At 43.9% G+C, this 19,805-nt stretch overlaps 1 protein-coding gene across 3 annotated transcripts; it reads left to right on the top strand.

The window, feature by feature from the left end:
* The first annotated feature begins 4,388 nt into the window (after positions 1-4,388).
* On the top strand, positions 4,389-14,780 carry FAM111A (FAM111 trypsin like peptidase A). 3 transcript variants are annotated; one of them, XM_008271656.3, is made up of 3 exons: positions 4,389-4,781; positions 8,907-9,017; positions 11,795-14,780. In XM_008271656.3, exons 1-3 carry the CDS (start codon positions 4,404-4,406, stop codon positions 13,553-13,555), a joined length of 2,250 nt encoding a protein of 749 aa, XP_008269878.2. In that variant the 5' UTR covers positions 4,389-4,403; the 3' UTR covers positions 13,556-14,780. The 3 variants fall into 3 exon arrangements, with proteins under 3 accessions (XP_008269878.2, XP_008269869.1, XP_069925994.1); XM_008271647.4 differs by having other exon boundaries at positions 4,553-5,007; XM_070069893.1 differs by lacking the exon at positions 4,389-4,781 and adding an exon at positions 5,460-6,341.
* The last annotated feature ends 5,025 nt before the right edge of the window (positions 14,781-19,805 follow it).

Genomic DNA, 19,805 nt, shown 5'->3' with positions numbered 1-19,805 from the left:
CCCAAAGAGGTTGTTTATTCTGAGGACCTCTGCTTTCCCACTGTCTCCTTGCCACAAGTAAGTAAGGCTTTCCTCCCTCCTTGAGGCTTCTTGCTTGGTGATGCCCCAAGCAGTGAACCTCTTGTGTCCACTGACAGTTCAAGACAAGTTGCCTTCTGATGGTTAGAGGTGGTGCTTGCCTGGCCTCAACTCCCTTGGTCATGTTCTGGTCAGTACACTGCTGAATACCATTGGGTACCCTCTTCCTGACCTAAGCTCTCTCCCTGTGCAGGTCTCCTGTCAGGTGCACACTTGCCACCTTAGTCCTTGGGCTCTGACTCCACCCACCAGGAATTCCAACCTGTTTTGCCTGGTGCCCTTCCTTGCATTCTGGTTTGGAATCTCTCAAGGCTGTCATGTGGCGTGTATCTTAGAATGCACCTCACTCGTCCCTGCCCTTAATTCTGTGATGTGTAGTTCATGGCAAATCATCATGTCATGTGTTTTGCCCATGCTGTTTGGTTTTATGTTCAGACTGAGGGGAGGGTGGTAAACTTGGTCCCCGTTATTCCATTTTAACCAAAAATTCAAGGTCATGACTGTTTTAGTGCTTTTGACTGTTAGTTCTAGCATCTGTGTCACTTCTAGAAATGTTTCTATCCACTGCTTTCTCACCTCATATACGGCATATTTTCCTGCTTACTTTTTATGTCCCTTATTTTCATAGGACATCGAACTTTGTCAAACTCACTTTTTGAGGTGCTGGAAATTTTTATATTTTTATCAATATTCTTGTTGAGTTTTGTACTCCTTCACAGTTATATGTCTTAGAAACCCTTTTATATGGTCCAGTCTCACATTAGCATTTTGTTAGGTGGAATCGGAACAGCTTTTATTCTAGGGCTAATGTTATACAAAGCAACACCTTTCTGAGGACCTTATAACTTCACAAATTTGAAGTTTTCTAGTCTGACTTGGAGAACCAGAAACTAATCCCACTTCAGTGTGAGTCTCTGGGATTCTTCTTCTTCTTTTGGGTGGCTCTTACCACAGTGCTAACAGTCTCACCACACTTGTGCACAGACATCATTGGCTGAATTCCCAAGGAAAACCTATTACACATCTCTGATACTCTTGTCTGGGTAACTCTTGCTCTCTTCTATCCAATTCTCTGCTCCACAAGCTCCAGTTTGGCCTCCCAAGACTTTCAACTTGTCTTCCCAACTCAGGAAAACGGCCAGGTTTCCCCTCCCTAAGTTGTGCACTGGAAACTGCCTCCCCGAAGTAAGCCAGACAGCCACAGGACTCGTCTTATTTCATTTCCCTCGCAGGGATTAGATCAAGTCCAGTGTGGCCTGATGTCTGGAGTTTGAAAGTTGTTGCCTCTTACTCTTTTTTTTTAAAGATATTTATTTGTTTGTTTGAAAGGCAGAATTACAGAGAGAGAGAGAGAGAGACAGAGACAGAGACAGATCTTCCATCTCTCTTCAAATGGCCACAAACACTGGGACTAGGCCAGGCCAAAGCCAGGAGCCAGGAGGTTCTTCTGGGTCTCCAACATGGGTGCAGGGGCCCAAGGACTTGGGCCATCTCTGGTGCTTTCCCAGGAGCATTAGTAGAGAGCTGGATCAGAAGTAGAGCAGCCAGGACTTGAACTGGTGTACATATGGGATGCTAGCCCTACAGGCTACAGGCTATGGCTTTAACCTGCTGTGCCACAGCATTATTTTTTATTTATTTATTTTTTAATCTTTTCAAATTAGAGGGTAAATCCTCTAACTACAGCCGGCACTGTAATGTAGCAGGTAATGCTGACCACTGCAGTGCCAGCATGCCATATGGGCACCAGTTCAAGTCCCAGCTGCTCCACTTCTGCTCCAGTTCTCTGCTTTGTCTGAGAAAGCAGTAGAAAATGGCCCAAGACCTTGGGCCCCTACACCCATGTGGGAGACCTGGAAAAAGCTCCTATCTCCTGACTTCAGATTGGTCCAGCTCTAGCCACTGCAGCCAACTGGGGAGTGAACCAGCAGATGGAAGACCTCTCTCTCTCTCTCTCTGCCTCTCCTTCCACCTCTGTGTAACTCTGACTTTCAAATAAATAAATCAGGCCGGCGCTGCGGCTCACTGGGCTAATCCTCCGCCTAGCGGCACCGACACACTAGGTTCTAGTCCCGGTTGGGGCGCCGGATTCTGTCCTGGTTGCCCCTCTTCCAGGCCAGCTCTCTGCTGTGGCCAGGGAGTGCAGTGGAGGATGGCCCAGGTGCTTGGGCCCTGCACCCCATGGGAGACCAGGAAAAGCACCTGGCTCCTGGCTCCTGCCACCTGATCAGCGTGGTGCGCCGGCCGCAGCGCGCTGGCCGCGGTGGCCATTGGAGGGTGAACCAACGGCAAAAGGAAGACCTTTCTCTCTGTCTCTCTCTCTCACTGTCCACTCTGCCTGTCAAAAAATAAAAAATAAAAAAAAATAAATAAATAAATCTTTTTTTTAAATGGTAAGAGAAATGAGCTAACAGTGCAAATTATGTCTTAAGATGACAAACAATAGATAGACAATTAAAGTCACTGGAAATATAAACAGGCAAAAATAAAAATATAGCTGACATTACTGGAAAGCACTATATACCTGGAATTATTTTACATGCACTATTTCATTTGCCACGGAATAAAACTCTATGTAATGGGTATTATTATCACCTTTATTTTACAGGTGAAGAAACTGAAGACCAACTTGCTTAAGTTGCAAAAATCAAGATCTTCAGAGCAAGGAGTGGAGCTTAAATTCCACAAAAACTTTGCAGACTAGTTTTTAATCAATACATTATTTAACTCAAGACATGCAAAATCAGCTTTATTTGTTAAACAAGGAAGCTTCTCTTTTAAAAAGATATGCAGGGGCTGACTCTGAAATGTAGTGGATAAAGCTGCCTCCTGTAGTGCCAGCATCCCATATGGGCACCGGTTTGAGTCCTGGCTGCTCCACATGCGATCCAGCTTTCTGTTTATGGCCTGCCAAAGCAGTACAAGATGGCTCAGATAGCTGGCACCGCGGCTCACTAGGCTAATCCTCCGCCTTGCCACGCTAGCACACAGGGTTCTAGTCCCGGTCGGGGCGCCGGATTCTGTCCTGGTTGCCCCTCTTCCAGGCCAGCTCTCTGCTGTGGCCCGGGAGTGCAGTGGAGGATGGCCCAAGTACTTGGGACCTGCACCCCATGGGAGACCAGGAGAAGCACCTGGCTCCTGCCTTCAGATCAGCACGGTGCGCTGGCCGCAGTGCGCCGGCCGCGGTGACCATTGGAGGGTGAACCAATGGCAAAGGAAGACCTTTCTCTCTGTCTCTCTCTCTCACTGTCCACTCTGCCTGTCCAAAAAAAAAATAATAATAATAACAAGATGGCTCAGATGATTGGGCTCCGGCTCCGGCATCCACATGGGGGACCCAGAAGAACCTCCTGGCTCCTGGCTTTGGATTGGCCCAGCTCCAGCTGGCTGTTGCAGCCATTTGGAGAATAAACCAATGGATGGAAGACCTCCCTCTCTCTTTCTATAACTCTACCTCTCAAATACATAAATAAATATTTTTAAAGGTCAGGATTTGTGGTTGCCCATAAGATTAAGAAAAGGTATGGGATGAAGGAGTAACATACTGAAGGCTTCTAGTGATTTGTCTGATGCTATTTCTTAAACTAAATGGTAGATACAGGATGTTTACTATTACTCTATCAAATACTGGGGTATGTTGTATGCTGCTTTTGCATGTGTGAAATGTTTCACAGATTTTTTTTTAAGTAACTGGCATCAAAGGAAAGATCGAAGAAGAAGCTGAGGCTGATTCCTAGAGTCACAGCTCGAGTGGGTGAGGGAGTGATGACTCCTTCATCAGATTCAGAAAGCACAGGAAGAGAGGCATGAGTAACAGTACACTCTATGACTGTGGTTTTGAAACTGCAGAGAGGGAAACGCCTTGATATAGCCAAAAGTAGCTGTCAAATCATCAACAAAACATTAGTATCTGGAGCTGAGAGGACAGCGCTGCAGACAGAGACTGGAAATACAGGTTTGAGCAATACTGAAAACACCAAGTGAGGAAGCAGCAGCTCCTATTCTTCAAATGAGCCATTACACAGCACCTCTCTGTGAAGTGATCCAGGCCCAGCTGTCTCTCCTGATTTAACTCTTTCCAGACTTATCCTATGTTGATATAGACTAGATCCAATACCTCAGATTTCACAATGATTTGCATGTAAGTTGCTTTTGCTTTTTTGGTGCAATGGTTCTCATTTATGTGTAGTTACTTGTTAGGTTTCCTTAAGTAATCGATTTCCTATTTGCAAAGTTGAGTTATAGCAAGGGCATGCACTCTGCCTGCAGCCACAGGTTTTTCCTGGTGGTCCCAGTGGCCGTGACTCCTGTCCCACCTGCTGGGAATGCCACCTCCCACACAAAGCCCCCTTCTCCCTACTCAGCCGCCCCCGTGGGCTGGAGCAGATGGCACGCTGAACTCCCCGGCCTGGTGCCTCGGCGCCTTCTCTCCAGCCCCGATCTTCAGGCTGGAACTGCCTGCCGGGCGCTTCCCGACCTTGACTTCCCGCGCATCGGCCTCAGGCTGCTGCTGCAGTAGCCCGGCCACCAACATCCTCCTTTCTTCTCCTTCCGCATCTGTGATGCCCGCGCGCTCTCTAGCCCAGCCCATCTCCGCCCAACTTGCCCCGCCTGGAACACTCGGGACTAGGGGATCGCGAAGAGCAGACACGGAAGGCCAGGGCCCTGCTCGCGGCGTCGGAGAGGAGCGATTGGGGAGAGGGGTGAGCACGCATCTCCACCCATCCTCTCCCACCAGCTCCATTTGGTGACCGCGAGGGCGAGTTGGTGTCTCCAGTGACTCCAGGGTCCCTCCATCGCCGGTCTCGCGGTTCCCGGGGAGGGCTGGGTTCTCCGAAGCCCGGGATTCTCAAGGTGGGACAGGAAGCTCCACACAAGCCTCAGGTGCAGAAGGGAGACGCCTCGGTTCGGAACGGACTCTCTCTTAAGGTGAACTAGCCCTTTGGTTCTGGGGCTGGCCTGGAATTTTGGGGAAGGAAAAAGGCTAGTGGTGAGGGGATGAGAAAACCTGTACACCAGTCTGTGCGTGGTGCCGATCTGCCTTATTACTTTGCCTTCTTTCATTTGCCTCTTCTGTCAATTCGTGTAAACGTTCGTAGGGAGGACAGGCTCTGATGAAGTCTGTTGGCCACGCTGCCCCGGCAGGTGGGCAGGTGAAGCAGCTCAGGGTTTTCTTCCCCAGGCGGTCCCCACAAGGAAAGAACTGGGAGAGATGGGGGTGAGAGGGGCTAGGATTTTGGAGGGAAGAATTCTGGCGCGAACGAAAGTGAAAGTCACCAACTGGTCTGGTCGATCCAACAGCAGTTACAGTAAGGCGGGAGATTTTTTTCAAACTCTTATCCCCACCCCGGACCCAAGCTTACGTGAGCCCACCCCCGTCCGCCAGACCAGCCGCGTCTCTGCGGAGTTCCTCGGGGAACAGCCGACCCGAGCTGGGCGCGGGATTTGAGTCCCGATGCTGGCGGTGGAAAAGGCGCGCATTGCGTCGGGGAGCGCGCGCCGAGCTGGGGTTTTTCCCAGCGCGTGGGCGCGGGCTGGGGGCCGATGGAACTGGGGACCTAAACGCCTGGGCCAGAAGCAGCGCCCACCTGGACGGGCTGCAGGAAACCGTGCATTTCAGTGGCTGCTCCTTGACCTACTGGATGCTGGGAGGGATCAGAGTGGTGGGCTTAGACCAGGCTTAAGGTCCAGAGAGGGAGGGAGCGGCTCAAGGAAAGGAGGGTGAGGAGAGCAAGAGAGGAATTGATTCCTGGGGAGCTGTCAGGGGGCTGGAGGAGGCCTCCCGGGGCGGGCTTTACTGCTGTATCCCTTTCCAATAGGATGACAAACAAGCCCTTCAGGTCGGGGAAAACTTGACTTCGCCAAGTATAAACCAGAAGTTGTAGTGGGATGGCCAGAGGCACTTCACGTTGTGATATCCCATGGTTCAGTCTGGGTACTGTGCACGAAGGAGGAGGGAATGCTACGGAAAAAGTTTTCTTAAGCTCTTGCTCCGCTCAAGTACATGCCGACGGACTGCGAAATTCGTTCTTCTCTCTGCCTGTGTTGTTTGCTTTCTTTGATCTGTGTCTTTTAATCACTCCTAAAGTGCCTGAATTTTTTCTCAAACTCAGCAGCAGCAGCAGACACGGATCCCCCAAATATCCTCAATTATTGGGTAATAAATTCCTGCCTTCAAGGATCCTGCAGTATAACCTAGTTCCTCCTTGATATAACCACTTTTGTTTTTCCAGGGTCTCTGCTGCTTAAAAAGTATCACTGTGGTAAGTGTATTGATATTGATGATAGTAACAATAGTAATATTTACTGGGAGACCTATTACATTCTAGCCACTATTATAAGGGCGTTACATTTTTGTATACATTTTTAAATCTTAAAAACAGTGGAAGTTGATTCTAATTCTGCTCCTGTTTTAGGGTGAGAAAATGAGGCAGGGTAATGATCAGTTAACATACACAAGGTCATGAAGCTCAAAGACAGCAACCTGATATTTTAACCCAGATGGTCTTGTAAAAACTAACATTGAAGAGCCAGCACTTTCAAATACATCACCTCATTCAGAACCATTTCCTCCTTTTACAGACAGGAAACGATGATTCAAAGTGGCTGAGGGGATTTACAGTCAAGGAGAGAGCTGGGATTCTCACTCTGTGGCAGAATGATTGAGAATAAACAGAGTCTTTATATAACTTCCACTTGACCAGAAATTCAGGGGCAAGAGCGTAAGTTAGACAAGAATATGAAGAAGCAACCGAGGAGGTGAACTTTCTACAGACAACTCCTTTACTCTCTTCAAAAAATCAATGCTTTCTTCTAGGATTAAAAGAGCTTTAAAGACACAATTGAGGCCGGCACAGTGGCTCACTTGGCTAATCCTCTGCCTGTGGCACTGGTACCCCGGGTTCTAGTCCCGGTTGGGGCACCGGATTCTGTCCCAGTTGCTCCTCTTCCAGTCTACCTCTCTGCTGTGGCCCAGGAAGGCAGTGGAGGATGGCCCAAGTGCTTGGGCCCTGCACCCACATGGGAGACCAGGAGAAGCACCTGGCTCCTGGCTTCGGATTGGCGCGGTGCACCAGCTGTAGCAACCATTTGGGGAGTGAACCAACGGAAGGAAGACCTTTCTCTCTGTCTCTCTCTCTCACTGTCTAACTCTGCCTGTCAAAAAAAAAAAAAAAAAAAAAGACACAATTGAGTACAATTTCTATACTTCATTTGGATTTTGGTGTAAATGAGTTATAATTTTTAAATCAGTAAACTTTAGAGATTTAAAGTGATAACTGGGGCCGGTGCTGTGGTGTAGCAGGTAAAGCTGCTGCCTACCGTGCCAGCATCCCAGTTGGGTGCCAGTTTGAGTCCTAGCTGCTCCACTTCCACTCCAGCTCTCTGCTGTGGCCTGGAAAGCAGTGGAAGATGGCCCAAGTCCTTGGACCCTTGCACCCACATGGGAGACCCAGAAGAAGCTCCTGGCTCCTGGATTCAGATTGGCGCAGCTCCAGCCATTGCGGGCAACTGGGGAGTGAACCAATGGATAGAAGACCTCTCTCTCTCTGCCTCTGTTTCTCTCTGTGTAACTCTGACTTTCAAATAAATAAATAAATCTTATTTTTAAAAAGAAAGTGATTATTACAGTTAAAGTGACATGATGTCTCTAACTGAAATGATCTAATAAAATTTTAAAATGATGTAAATTTGAAAAAAAATGAACTATCATTAACTATGTGATAGGTTTGTAAAAGTTCATCATACCATTCTCGTTTTTTTCTGTTTTGAAAGGTTTATAATAAAAAGCCTCAAAAGTATACTCTCTGGAGTTTGGTGACCTTGGGTAAAAGTTTAACCATTCCACATATTCAACTTATGTACTAGTAAAATGGGAACTAATAATAGCTATCTCACAGAGTTGTGAGAATCATATGAGGTAATTTATGAAAAGCATATAGAATGTGAAGTCATCTATTACATGCGTACTCCACTCATTGCCGGACTATCTTTACAAATGCATCTTTATTGAGGGCCTGCCGTGGGCCAGGCATTTTCTTAGATGTTGTTGAGGCCCTGGCAATAGATATGGCTGGTACCCTCAGTGATGTTTACTCTTCCATAGTATCTCTCCCTTTTAAAGATTTCACTATTTTGTTGAAATTATTTGTTCTTTTCTGCAGAGACACCAGAGGAAAGGAGAGGAACAAATATCTTTTTAGACAGAAAACTAAAGCAGTAGCTAAAGTTCCTAACTATCATCTTGGTCAAAGAAATATCATTACAAATTTGTTTTTGTTTTCAGGGTACCACCCAGTTCTTCTCTCTTCCTTTTCCCTATAATATAGTCATTCCTTGCCATTCCTATCTTAAACAGAGATCAGAATTTAACATCAGTGTAACTAGAACATACTTTTGAATTCTCCAGCTGCAAAATCCTCTGTTGAGCATTTACACCTGCACTTGAATTCCATCTCTGCTAGGTGGTCCTGGCCATAATCAGCTCCCTTCCCTTCTCTAAGTTGTACTTTCTCCCATCTACAGAATGCAGACATATCCACTTTTCATGGTATCTACAGATGCTGACAATTGCAGACAGTTTTCATAAAGTGTGTTAGCATAGTTCCTGACATGTAGTGTTCTGTGAGAGAGAGTTTCTGTTGTCAAGGGGATTGTAGTTGGTAAATAAACTACCTACTTGCTCTGTTAATGTCTCTAGGGAGAGGGAGGCTAGAGATGAAGGGGTAAGATGGCATATAGGATCCAAGTTCATTTTTGTCCACTGTAGAGCTAATGGCAAAGGTGAAGATACTATTATAACATGAACTTTTTTGAAATTTGTGTTTCAGTGGAAACATCTATTCATCATCAAGGCCATCATGAGCTCTAGGAAGCGCAGGTCACATAACAGCCCATTCAACTGTAAGAAGAATAGGAAAATTGATGACTATCTTTGGCAGGTATGTCTACACTATGCTAGTATTATATTTAGCCATCCTCAGCACTGAGTTTCATAGTTCTTCCTGTGAAGAAATAACCCTTGTGTGTGTTGGGACTATTACAAAAGTTAAAATCTTTCTTACCCATTTTTTTCTTTCTAATTTGGGGGTACCAGTGGAGAAAGGAGTAACAATACAAATCCTGGCCATATCAAAGTAATCTTTAATAAAAGGCTGTTGTGACACTTCCTAATCAACAATGAAAACGTCAAACATCATGTGTTACAGTAAACTATGGGAAAGAAAACCACAAAGTTAATACTATTATATATCATGAAAATGTATACCATTCCAAGTAGAGCTGATATATTTAGTCATTTTTTAAAGGTTTATTTATTTGTTTGAAAGTCAGAGTTACACAGAGAGAGAGGAGAGGCAGAGAGAGAGAGGTCTTCCATCCGATGGTTCACTCCCCAATTGGCCACAATGGCCGGAACTGTGCTGATCTGAAGCAGAAGCCAAGAGCTTCTTCCAGGTCTCCCATACAGGTGCAGGGGCCCAAGGACTTGGGCCATCTTCTACTGCTTTCCCAGGCCATAGCAGAGAGCTGGATCGGAAGAGGAGCAACCGGGACTTGAACCGGTGCCCATATGGGATGCCAGCGATTCAGCCCAGGGCATTAACCCACTGTGCCACTGTGCCACAGCGCCAGCCCTGATATATTTAATCATAATGGTAACTTACATCTGTGTTGTGCTTTGTAGCTAGCAAAATAATTTTCTTATATATTTGTTCTTATGATAACCCTTTGAAGTAGGCAGGGAGGATGTTATGATCCCCAATTTTTTTATAAGGAGGAGAAAAAAGATGGGAGTACCACTTAAGACAAGAATGAAGACTTGATCTTAAATTTATTGACATGAAGTCAGGACTATTTCTACTATGTGAGCTCCATTATCATATCCAACCATTGTATCATTTCCTGAGTTGAAAATGCTCCTTGAATTTATCAAGAAGAATATTGGTAGGCATCTGAGAACGTAGCTTAAAAACTTTTAACTTTTATCTTGTCCTGGTTCTAGAAAACCAGAATATCCACATGTCTATGAAATCCAAGATGAGCCTATATCTGTTTTCCTCTGAACTACTCCATGAATTAATAACAATATTCCAACCCCCTTCCCCTTTCAAGAGAGTCTCTGTCTTCCTGAGAATCCTTTGGATAGTTGAAGTCCCAACACAGGCTGCCATAGGGTGTATGACAAGGATGTTTCTTTCTGACAACATGATGTAAAGGGATGCTTTTTGAAAGTTTGTTTGTATGCATGGTCAGAATAAATTCATTTCCCTTTTATTTTCCCCTGTATTCCTTCTATTTTTTGACCCAGAATATTAGCTTTATTACAAAGAAGGAAAACAAAGGTTAAGTTATTGTGTATCAGTCATTGTGCTGGATAACAATGACATTAGGCTTAATTTTCACAAGCTTCACCACAATCCTTGTTGTTCACCTACCCAGTTAGTGGTATTGCTGGCATACGAACTCTTGTCTGTTGACACCATTGCCATGTGAAGTAAATGTACCTTTTAGATGTAGAAATCTGATGCTGTTAATTTTGCATTGGATTTTGCTAGTTGGTTAATCATTTTTATTTAATTTCTCTGCTCTCCCTCACCCCTAGTACTTAAAAAATACTCTGTGAAATAAATACTTAAAATTATAAAAAGTATAATCATAAATTAAAATTTACTAAAAAATGTATAGTTTAGTGGGAAACAATACTGGACTAAATGTGAGACTTCTGATATTTCATTATCACTTACTGCTTATGTGTGACCCTAGGAAGGCACTTTTAATAAAAACTTTCTGTGCCTCAATTCACCCATCAAAAGACAGAGGGGCCATATTTGTTTCTCCTCATTTCTTTGCGGATTAATTGAGATACCAGGGAAATAGCTTGAGTTCTTTGCATGACAGATGTTGGGTGAATCATGGAACTTATTATTAGAAATAACTATATTTTAAATTTTTCTATTTATTCTTTTGAGTGATAGAAACCAAGAGAGAGCACTTCAATATGCTAGTTCACTCCCCAAATGCCCACAATTACCAGGGCAGAGCTGAGCTGAGGCTGAAGCTCAGAGCTAGAAACTTAACCCACATCTTCCAATTGAGTAACAGGAGCCCTGTCACTTAGGCCATCAGTGCTGTCTCCCAAGGTCTGCATTAGTCAGAAGTTGGAGTCAGGAGCTGGAGTTAGGTATTAGACCCAGCCACTCTGATGTGGGATGCAGGTGCCTTAACTGGCATCTTAACCCTTAGGCTAAATGCATATCCCAGAAATAACTCTATTTTTATAACCAAACATTTAATGACTGATAATAAATCATGGTAACTTATTTTACCTGAATTTGGTGTTTTAGGAATAAATTTTTCAATGCAATCCATCACTGTGTTCAACAAAAGTAAAAATTACAAGTATGACGAAAACAGTCAATAAGACCTGGAATATCAATATAAGAGAGCTAGTGGATTTTTAAACACCTGGAAAAAAGTTGTATTTCTTCCCTCATATTTCTTAGAAAAATGCACTATTGTAATATTTTCAAGAGCCTATCTGACTCATGTGGCAGGAAAGTCAGCTTATATTTTGGATGTCATGTCAAATTTAATTTTATTCTAATTTAAGATTAGATCTGAGTTTCCAACAGAATTTCTGTGAATTTCATATGACAAAAAGAGAAACAAAGACTAAGGTTGCACTCAGAAGTTTGAAGTATCTAACATTTATTTTTAGGTGCCTAAAGAACAGAATGATGCCAGTGTTTCTCAAATGAAGGTGGAATCTAAAAAACATCTAAAAGATATAAGCAACACCACAGCTCAACAATTCCAATCACCTAAGAAAGCTGGAGGAGACCAGACCACACCCAAAAAGAAGACCATTAACATTACCTTGGCTGTAAACCGGAGGAAAAACAAAAGCATGAAATACGTGCTCATACACAGTGAGAGTGATAGCTTGTATGAGGCACTCAACACTCTTGAGGCAGTCAGGGAAGAGATAGAAACTCGAAAAGGCAGAGAATTGCTGGTGCGTGGTACAGAAGAAATTGAGGGCTACATCAACCTTGGAATGCCTCTCCATTGTTTTCCTGACAACAGCCATGTGGTAATTACATTTTCCCAAAGTAAACAAAAAGAAGATAACCAAGTATTTGGCCGGCATGACAAGGCCTCTACTGACTGTGTCAAGTTTTGGGTTCATGCAATTGGGAAGAAGCAAAGAAGACTTGTTAAACGTGGAGAACTTCACAAAGAAGGCTGCAAACTCTGTGTCTATGCTTTCAAAGGAGAAACCATCAAGGACGCTCTGTGCAAAGACAGCAGATTTCTTTCCTTCCTAGAAAGTGACACTTGGAAGCTCATTAGTAATCTGGACTCCATTTTTGAAAGCACACAGCCAGTAGATGAATTAGAGGGTAAGCTCTTTCAGGTTGAGGTTGAGAAAAGAATGGGCCCTGAGGCAGCAACCCCTCAAAATTCTGAGTTAGAAAAAAGAAACACCTGTGTGTTGAGAAAAGAAATTGTGGATCAGTATCCCTGTTTGAAAAATGAAAGTGAAAAAATCAGAGAAAACTTCAAGAAAAAAATGAAAAAAAGAACAGGGAAAACATTATTTAAATTGCATAGAACAAACTTTGGTAAACTGACAAAAAACTCTACTCCAGTTACATTAATCAAACGTCTTTCACAGCTCAGTGACTCCGTTGGGTTCCTATTCTATAACAACAATGGAAATGAGGGTTCTGCCACCTGCTTTGTTTTTAGCGGGCTGTATATCTTCACTTGTCGGCATGTAATCAGTTACATCGTGGGAAAAGGGATAGAGGAAAGTAAATGGCCGGACATCCTTGCTCAGAGTGTAAGGGTGACATTTTGTTATGAAAGGTCCAATGAGAGAGAAGAGAACTGCTTTTTCATCGAGCCTTGGTTTGAAATATCTGGTGTTGATCTTGACTATGCAGTCCTGAAACTGAAGGAAAACGGACAAAAAGTACCTAAAGGACTGTATAATGGAATTGCTCCTATACCCCTTAGTGGTTTGATTTATATCATTGGCCATCCAAATGGAGAAAAAAAGTCTACTGATGCTTGTACTGTGGTCCCTCAGGCTGAACGAGAAAAGAAATGTCAGGAACATATTCAGGCTAGGAAAGCAGAAGTGTGCCAATACTCTCTGCCGTATATCCATATGTACACTCAGAGCAGTTTCCAGGAAATAGCTCACAATGCAGATGTCATTACCTATGATACTTCTTTTTACTTTGGGTCTTCTGGCTCCCCAGTGTTTGATTCCTATGGTTCACTGGTGGCCATGCATACTGCTGGCTTTGCTTATGAATACCAACATGAAATTTCCAGTATCATTGAGTTTGGCTCTGCTATGAAGTCCATCCTCCTTGATATTAAAAAAAATAATAGTAAGTGGTATGAAGAAGTATGTGTAAATCAGCAGGAGGTAGAAATGGAGAGTGATGAGGATTGTGATGAGTGATTATTTACTGTCATTGGAGTGTTTATTCCATAGGCAATTAAAATGGTTTTCTAAATTACAAAATGGCCAGTTTCATAAAAATAATAATCATATTATATACTGATTCTTAAGTAAAGGCATTTTTCTAAGCACATGAAGATATTAATCCTAACAATTCTCTGAGGTGGATTAAGTGGAAATAACTTTTTATCAACTAGAATACAGTGATTATGTGACGCTTACTGTGCTTTTAGTCTTACTCCATTCAATCTCAGCTGCTTAAGTCAGCAACTTTTCCCTTACATCCTGCATTCTTTCCTTTGACCCCTAAATGACTTTTAATTTTTATTTGTTTATTTTCATTTATTTGAAAGAAAGAGAGAACTTGTATCCACTGGTTCACTTCCCAAATACCTACAACAACTCCGGCTGGTCCAGGCTGAAGTCAGGAGCACAGAATTTAATCCGGGCTTCCCACATGGATGGCAGGGACATAAGTACTTGAACTGTCACCTGGTGCCACACAGAATGTGCATTAGCAGGAAGCTGGAATTGGGAGAGAGCTGGGACTTGAACTCATGCACTCCAGTATGGGATTCCGGTGTCCCAAGCACTTCACCAAATATCCCCCGTATAATATTTAGATGTACACATCAAAGTTCACTCTGTTGTAAAGTCATGTGAATCCTCACATGTACACAATGGCATGTATCCAACCATTAGGGTATCACACAGGGCAGTCTCACCACCTTAAAAATCCCCTGTGCTTCACTCACTTATCCCTCCCCTGAACCTCTGGCAACCACTAGGCTTTTTACTTTCCCAGAATGTCTTATAAATGAAATCACATAGTATGTTACCTTTTCAAAGCAACTTCTTTCATTTGGATAAGAAACTTATATTCCTTCATGTCATTTTCTGGATTGATAACTCATTTCTCATTTTCTTTTGTCACTGATTAATATTGGGTTATATGATCATAACACAAACTGTTCAATAATCTTTTGAAATATCTCTTAGCTGCTTCCAGTTTAGGTGATTATGAATAAAGTTTCTATAAACATGTATGTGCAAGTTTTTGTATGAACACAAGTTTTCAACTTGGGTAAATACCTAGAAGAAAAATGGATGGATTGTGTAGTAAGACTATATTTAGCTTTGTAAGAACCTGCCAGACTGTCTTCTAAACTGATGGTACCATTTTTCATTTGCATGACCAATGAATAAAAGATCTTATTTCCACATGCTTACCAGTGTTTGGTATTTTTAGGCTTTTGGTTTTGTGCTTTGGGCTTCAGGCATGATAGTTTTCGAATGCCTTGAATTCCTCGGTGGATTAAATAATTTAAAAGTGAGGTTGGGACTGTCATGAATGGTCTAGGATATGCATGCATAGTATTAGCCTGGATTCAGACAGGAGAAGAGCCACTATACACATTATAGGAAGAATATATTTAATTAGGAAATAAGAGTTCTGTGAGTATGGAGAGATTAGAAGAAGAGAATAATTTAAGATTACAGCTAGAAGATGCCAGCCTAAAATATCAGAAAAGGGAAGAAATAGATATTGATGTGGAGAAGTCCAGGGAGATGCCATATCTTGTCATCCTAATGGCACCAAATTATTAAATTACAGAGAAGTTGCAAAGTTGGTACATCAGATACAACATACAAGTGATACCTTGTGGAGATATTACAAGATCCTCTCCAACCACCATGATCTTCCAAGAAATCATGACTGCCACTTAGTTTCCACCCTCCAAATTTCTTAGGCATTTTGGTCTTTGACAGATAGTAACGCAAGGGTTCTGCAATAAATAGTTCTCAGCTTTATAAGAAAGTGGTAGTATTACTAAGATGACAACATATAACTAGCCTATGACACATATAACATGTGCACACATACATAACCATAAATTATTTTTAGCTGGGTGGTAATGAGGCAGTTATCATAACATTATCTTACAACTGATTGTTAATGTCAACTTATCTGTACATTCATTGTCCTGCAAATAAATTATGCTATAAGTAGATCTTATCACCAGGTATTACAGTGCATCTGAAATATTCTGCAATGTTTAATACCTTGTCCCATCAGAGTAAAGTATGAAGTTTAAAAACAAATTAAAATTAGACACAGGATAAAAAACAAATCCTTTCTTTTTTGACCATCCTTCTTTTCTGTTTTCTTATGTTCTGCATCTGAATCCTAAATGAGCTCACAAGAGCTTTAAACATGGTCTTTCATTTCTTATTTCTGCCCCCAATTCATTTCTTTCTTTCTTTTTTTTTTTTCTTTTGACAGGCAGAGTGGACAGTGAGAGAGAGAGACAGAGAGAAAGGTCTTCCTTTTGAAGTTGGTTCACCCTCCAATGGCCACCGCGGCCAACATGCTGCGGCCGGCACACCGCACTGATCCGAAGGCAGGAGCCAGGTGCTTCTCCTGGTCTCCCATGGGGTGCAAGGCCCAAGCACTTGGGCCATCCTCCACTGCACTCCCTGGCCACAGCAGAGAGCTGGCCTGGAAGAGGGGCAACCGGGACAGAATCCGGCGCCCCAACCGGGACTAGAACCCGGTGTGCCGGCGCCGCAAGGCGAAGGATTAGCCTAGTGAGCCGCGGTGCCGGCCATCAATTCATTTCTAAAACATTCATTTCAGCACTTTATCCTTATCCATCTTTCACACTGAAAGGCAAACTCCTGCTTTCTGATACACTCCCTTCCCCTTATATACTTTCAAGGCAGCCACAAAGAATTATGAGTATCATATTCTGAAGACAATATCACAATATATATATTCAGTGTTTTTTTGGCAAATAACTTAAAAATCTCTGATATTTGACATCTGTAATTTGTTTTAATTACATAGCATGTGCACTCTGCTTAAGTACCTTACATATGTTGGCTCTAAGACCTCACATCAGCCCTATGAGGTATGTACTTTTATTATACCCATTTCATTTAGGAGAAAAATGAGACACAGAAGTGGAGGAATTAAAAGGAATTAATGAAGCTGTGCAGTGATGGTCAATTGCATGAATGGCAGTCTGGCTCCAGAGTCCATGCTCCCAACTCTTCTATACAGACTCTCAAAGTACGAGATGAAAATAAGGAAAGTCCTTACCAGGATTAAATAAGGTGTTCTCAATCCCTTTCCCCCTTTTCCTTTAAACTCTGAAAGATAATTTGATGAATTATTATTTTTTTTTTTGGACAGGCAGAGTTAGACAATGAGAAAGAAAGAGAAAAAGGTCTTCCTTCCATTGGTTCATCCCCCAAACAGCCACTACGGCCAGCGCGCACTGTGCCAATCCAAAGCCAGAAGCCAGGTGCTTCTCCTGGTCTCCCATGCAGGTACAGGGCCCAAGCACTTGGGTCATCCTCCACTGCACTCCCGGGCCACAGCATAGAGCTGGCCTGGAAGAGGAGCAACTGGGACAGAATCTGGCACCCCGACCAGGATTAGAACCCGGGGTGCCAGTGCTGCAGGCAGAGGATTAGCCTAGTGAGCCGTAGCGCTGGCCATGATGAATATTTTTTGGGTTAGGTTAAGAGATTTATGATCTGAAGGAGAATAGGTCTAATATTCTTTGGAGTTCTACATGAATACAGGAGAAAGGAGGAGGAAGGGGGTGGGGAATTCTTTTTTTTTTTTTTTAAGATTTATTTTATTTTATTTGAAAGAGTTAAAGAGAGAGAAAGAGACAGAGACAGAGGTCTTCCATCTGCTGGTTCACTTCACAAATGGCTGCAACAGCCAAAGCTGCACTGATCCGAAGTCAGGAGCCAGGAGCTTCCTCCGGGTCTCCCACATGGGTGCAGGGGCCCAAGGACTTGGGACATTTTCCACTGCTTTCTCAGGCCACAGCAGAGAGCTGGATCAGAAGAGGAACAGGACTAGAACCAGTGCCCATATGGGATGCAAGCACTTCAGGCCAGGGCTTTAACCCACTGCGCCACAGCGCCAGCCCCTGGGGAATTCTAAAGATGGGAGAAAAAATCTGCCCTATTTCCCATCAAATCCACTGATGTTTCAGTGAATTTTCTACAAGCTCTGTATTTCTTAGTTCATGTGCAGTGAGATACAATCTTTCGTTGGTACACAGTCATGTGAGTTTTAAGATTTGCATAGATTCTTGTTGTCACCACCACTCCCCACACACAGAACAATTCTCCAAAGACACCCCCTTAGGATCCCCCGCAGCTGAACCCTGGCCTCCCCTGACAACCTCCTTTCCATTGTGCTTAAGGGTCTTTAATTCTTAGTTTTTCATGGCATCTTGATTTTCCTTCCACCTCTCAACCACCCCCCTCTCCGCTTTCTCTCTCTCTCTCTCTCTCTCTCTCTCTCTCTCTCTCTCTCTCTCTCTTTAAGATTTATTTATTTATTTGAAAGTCAGGGCCGGCGCCGCAGCTCACTAGGCTAATCCTCCGCCTTGTGGCGCCGGCACACTGGGTTCTAGTCCCAGTCGGGGCGCCGGATTCTGTCCCGGTTGCCCCTCTTCCAGGCCAGCCCTCTGCTGTGGCCAGGGAGTGCATGCACCCCATGGGAGACCAGGATAAGTACCTGGCTCCTGCCTTCGGATCAGTGTGGTGCGCCGGCCGCAGCGGCCATTGGAGGGTGAACTAACGGCAAAGGAAGACCTTTCTCTCTGTCTCTCTCTCTCTCTCTCTCTGTCCACTCTGCCTGTCAAAAAAAAAAAAAAAAAAAAAAAGGCAGAAGCCTGTGGGTCACTCCCCAGTTGACCACAATAGCTGGAGCTTTGCCAATCCGAAGCCAGGAGCCAGGAGCTTCCTCTGGGTCTCCCACATGGGTGCAGAAGCCCAAGGACCTGGGCCATCTTCTACTGCTTTCCCAGGCCATAGCAGAGAGTTGGATGGGAAGTGGAGCAGCTGGGTCTCGAACCGGCGCCCATATGGGATGCTGGCACTTCAGGCGGCATCCTTCCTCACTATGCCACAGTGCCTCCCCTCTCCACTTTCTCTTGTACTACCCAAATGTCAAAGTTCCCCTAGAATCCCGTCTTTGATCCTTACACCTCCCTATTCACTTGGCAATTGCAGCTCTATGCATATGGCTTCGTGATTGTCATTTCTAGCCCTGAGATCTCTCATGAGTGCAACTCTGCGAATCAAAGGGGTGGATACAGTTGTTTCAAACCCTGGTGTTAAACTAACCATGCTTATATCCCAAGCCCCGAATTCCCAGTCCAGATCTACATCTTTCCTATTGTCTCATTTCTATCCACAACTCTACCACAAGACTAAGATCTCCCATACTAGAATCTCTGAAAACATTGTTATCATTTCCCACATGCATTATCAACAGTTTGGTGCAATCAGTAGCTTACTGCAAATGTGAATCCTCCCACCCTGCTTTCATTTCTTTACATTCTCTATTGTTTCTTCCATCAGTAACATTAACATGGAAGCTAGTACTTGACAATTATGGCCTTTCCAGAAATTTGAATTCACTATCATGTTTGAACTGTTCCATAATCTTAGTAAGTAGGTGCCACAGTCATGTCAGTTTTGCAAGGAGATATTTACATATTCTGGATGTAAGGTCATGCTGAGCCAGGGAGCAGGTTTTATATCATGGATGTCTAGCTCCAGATCCAGGAATGGAGCCACAACATACACTCTAGAACCATCTGAGACCATAAGTCTATCCTAAGTCATCAAGGATAATAAACCCAAGTGTGTCTCCTGGCTTCCCTGGGGACAAAGCATCAGAAGTCATGAGGATCTGAAAAAGCCCACGGTGTAGAAGTTGGCACAGCAGCCCCATGGCTGGGAGAAAGAAGTCTATCAGTTTTCAAGGTGACTACCTTATGGAAATTCACCCCCTTTCTCCTGTCTTACTCAGCCAGAGCCAAACTTGACCACGAAGTCACTCATTTGCCAGCAACAAGGTCTCTGGATCTTCAGAGTCCCCTTCTTTTCCTCCACAAAACCTCAAGCATTTGCTGCAAGGTAAGATGTGGGAATCAGTGAGCAGAAAAGGGGTCTGTGTCTCTGCTCTATGGTGTGATCATCTGGGAGTCTCGGGAATTGAAGTGTCAGGCTGAGCAGAGAAGGAAAACTTTTTATTTAAGAGGATATGAGCGCTGGCGCCGCAGCTCACTAGGCTAATCCTCCGCCTTGCGGCGCCGGCACACCGGGTTCTAGTCCCGGTTGGGGCGCCGGATTCTGTCTCGGTTGCCCCTCTTCCAGGCCAGCTCTCTGCTGTGGCTAGGGAGTGCAGTGGAGGATAGCCCAAGTGCTTGGG

The sequence above is a fragment of the Oryctolagus cuniculus genome, chromosome 1 (genome assembly GCF_964237555.1).
Source record: "Oryctolagus cuniculus chromosome 1, mOryCun1.1, whole genome shotgun sequence".
Lineage (NCBI taxonomy): Eukaryota > Metazoa > Chordata > Mammalia > Lagomorpha > Leporidae > Oryctolagus > Oryctolagus cuniculus.
Note: the sequence above shows the minus strand (reverse complement) of the source record. Positions and strands in the feature narration are given on the sequence as shown.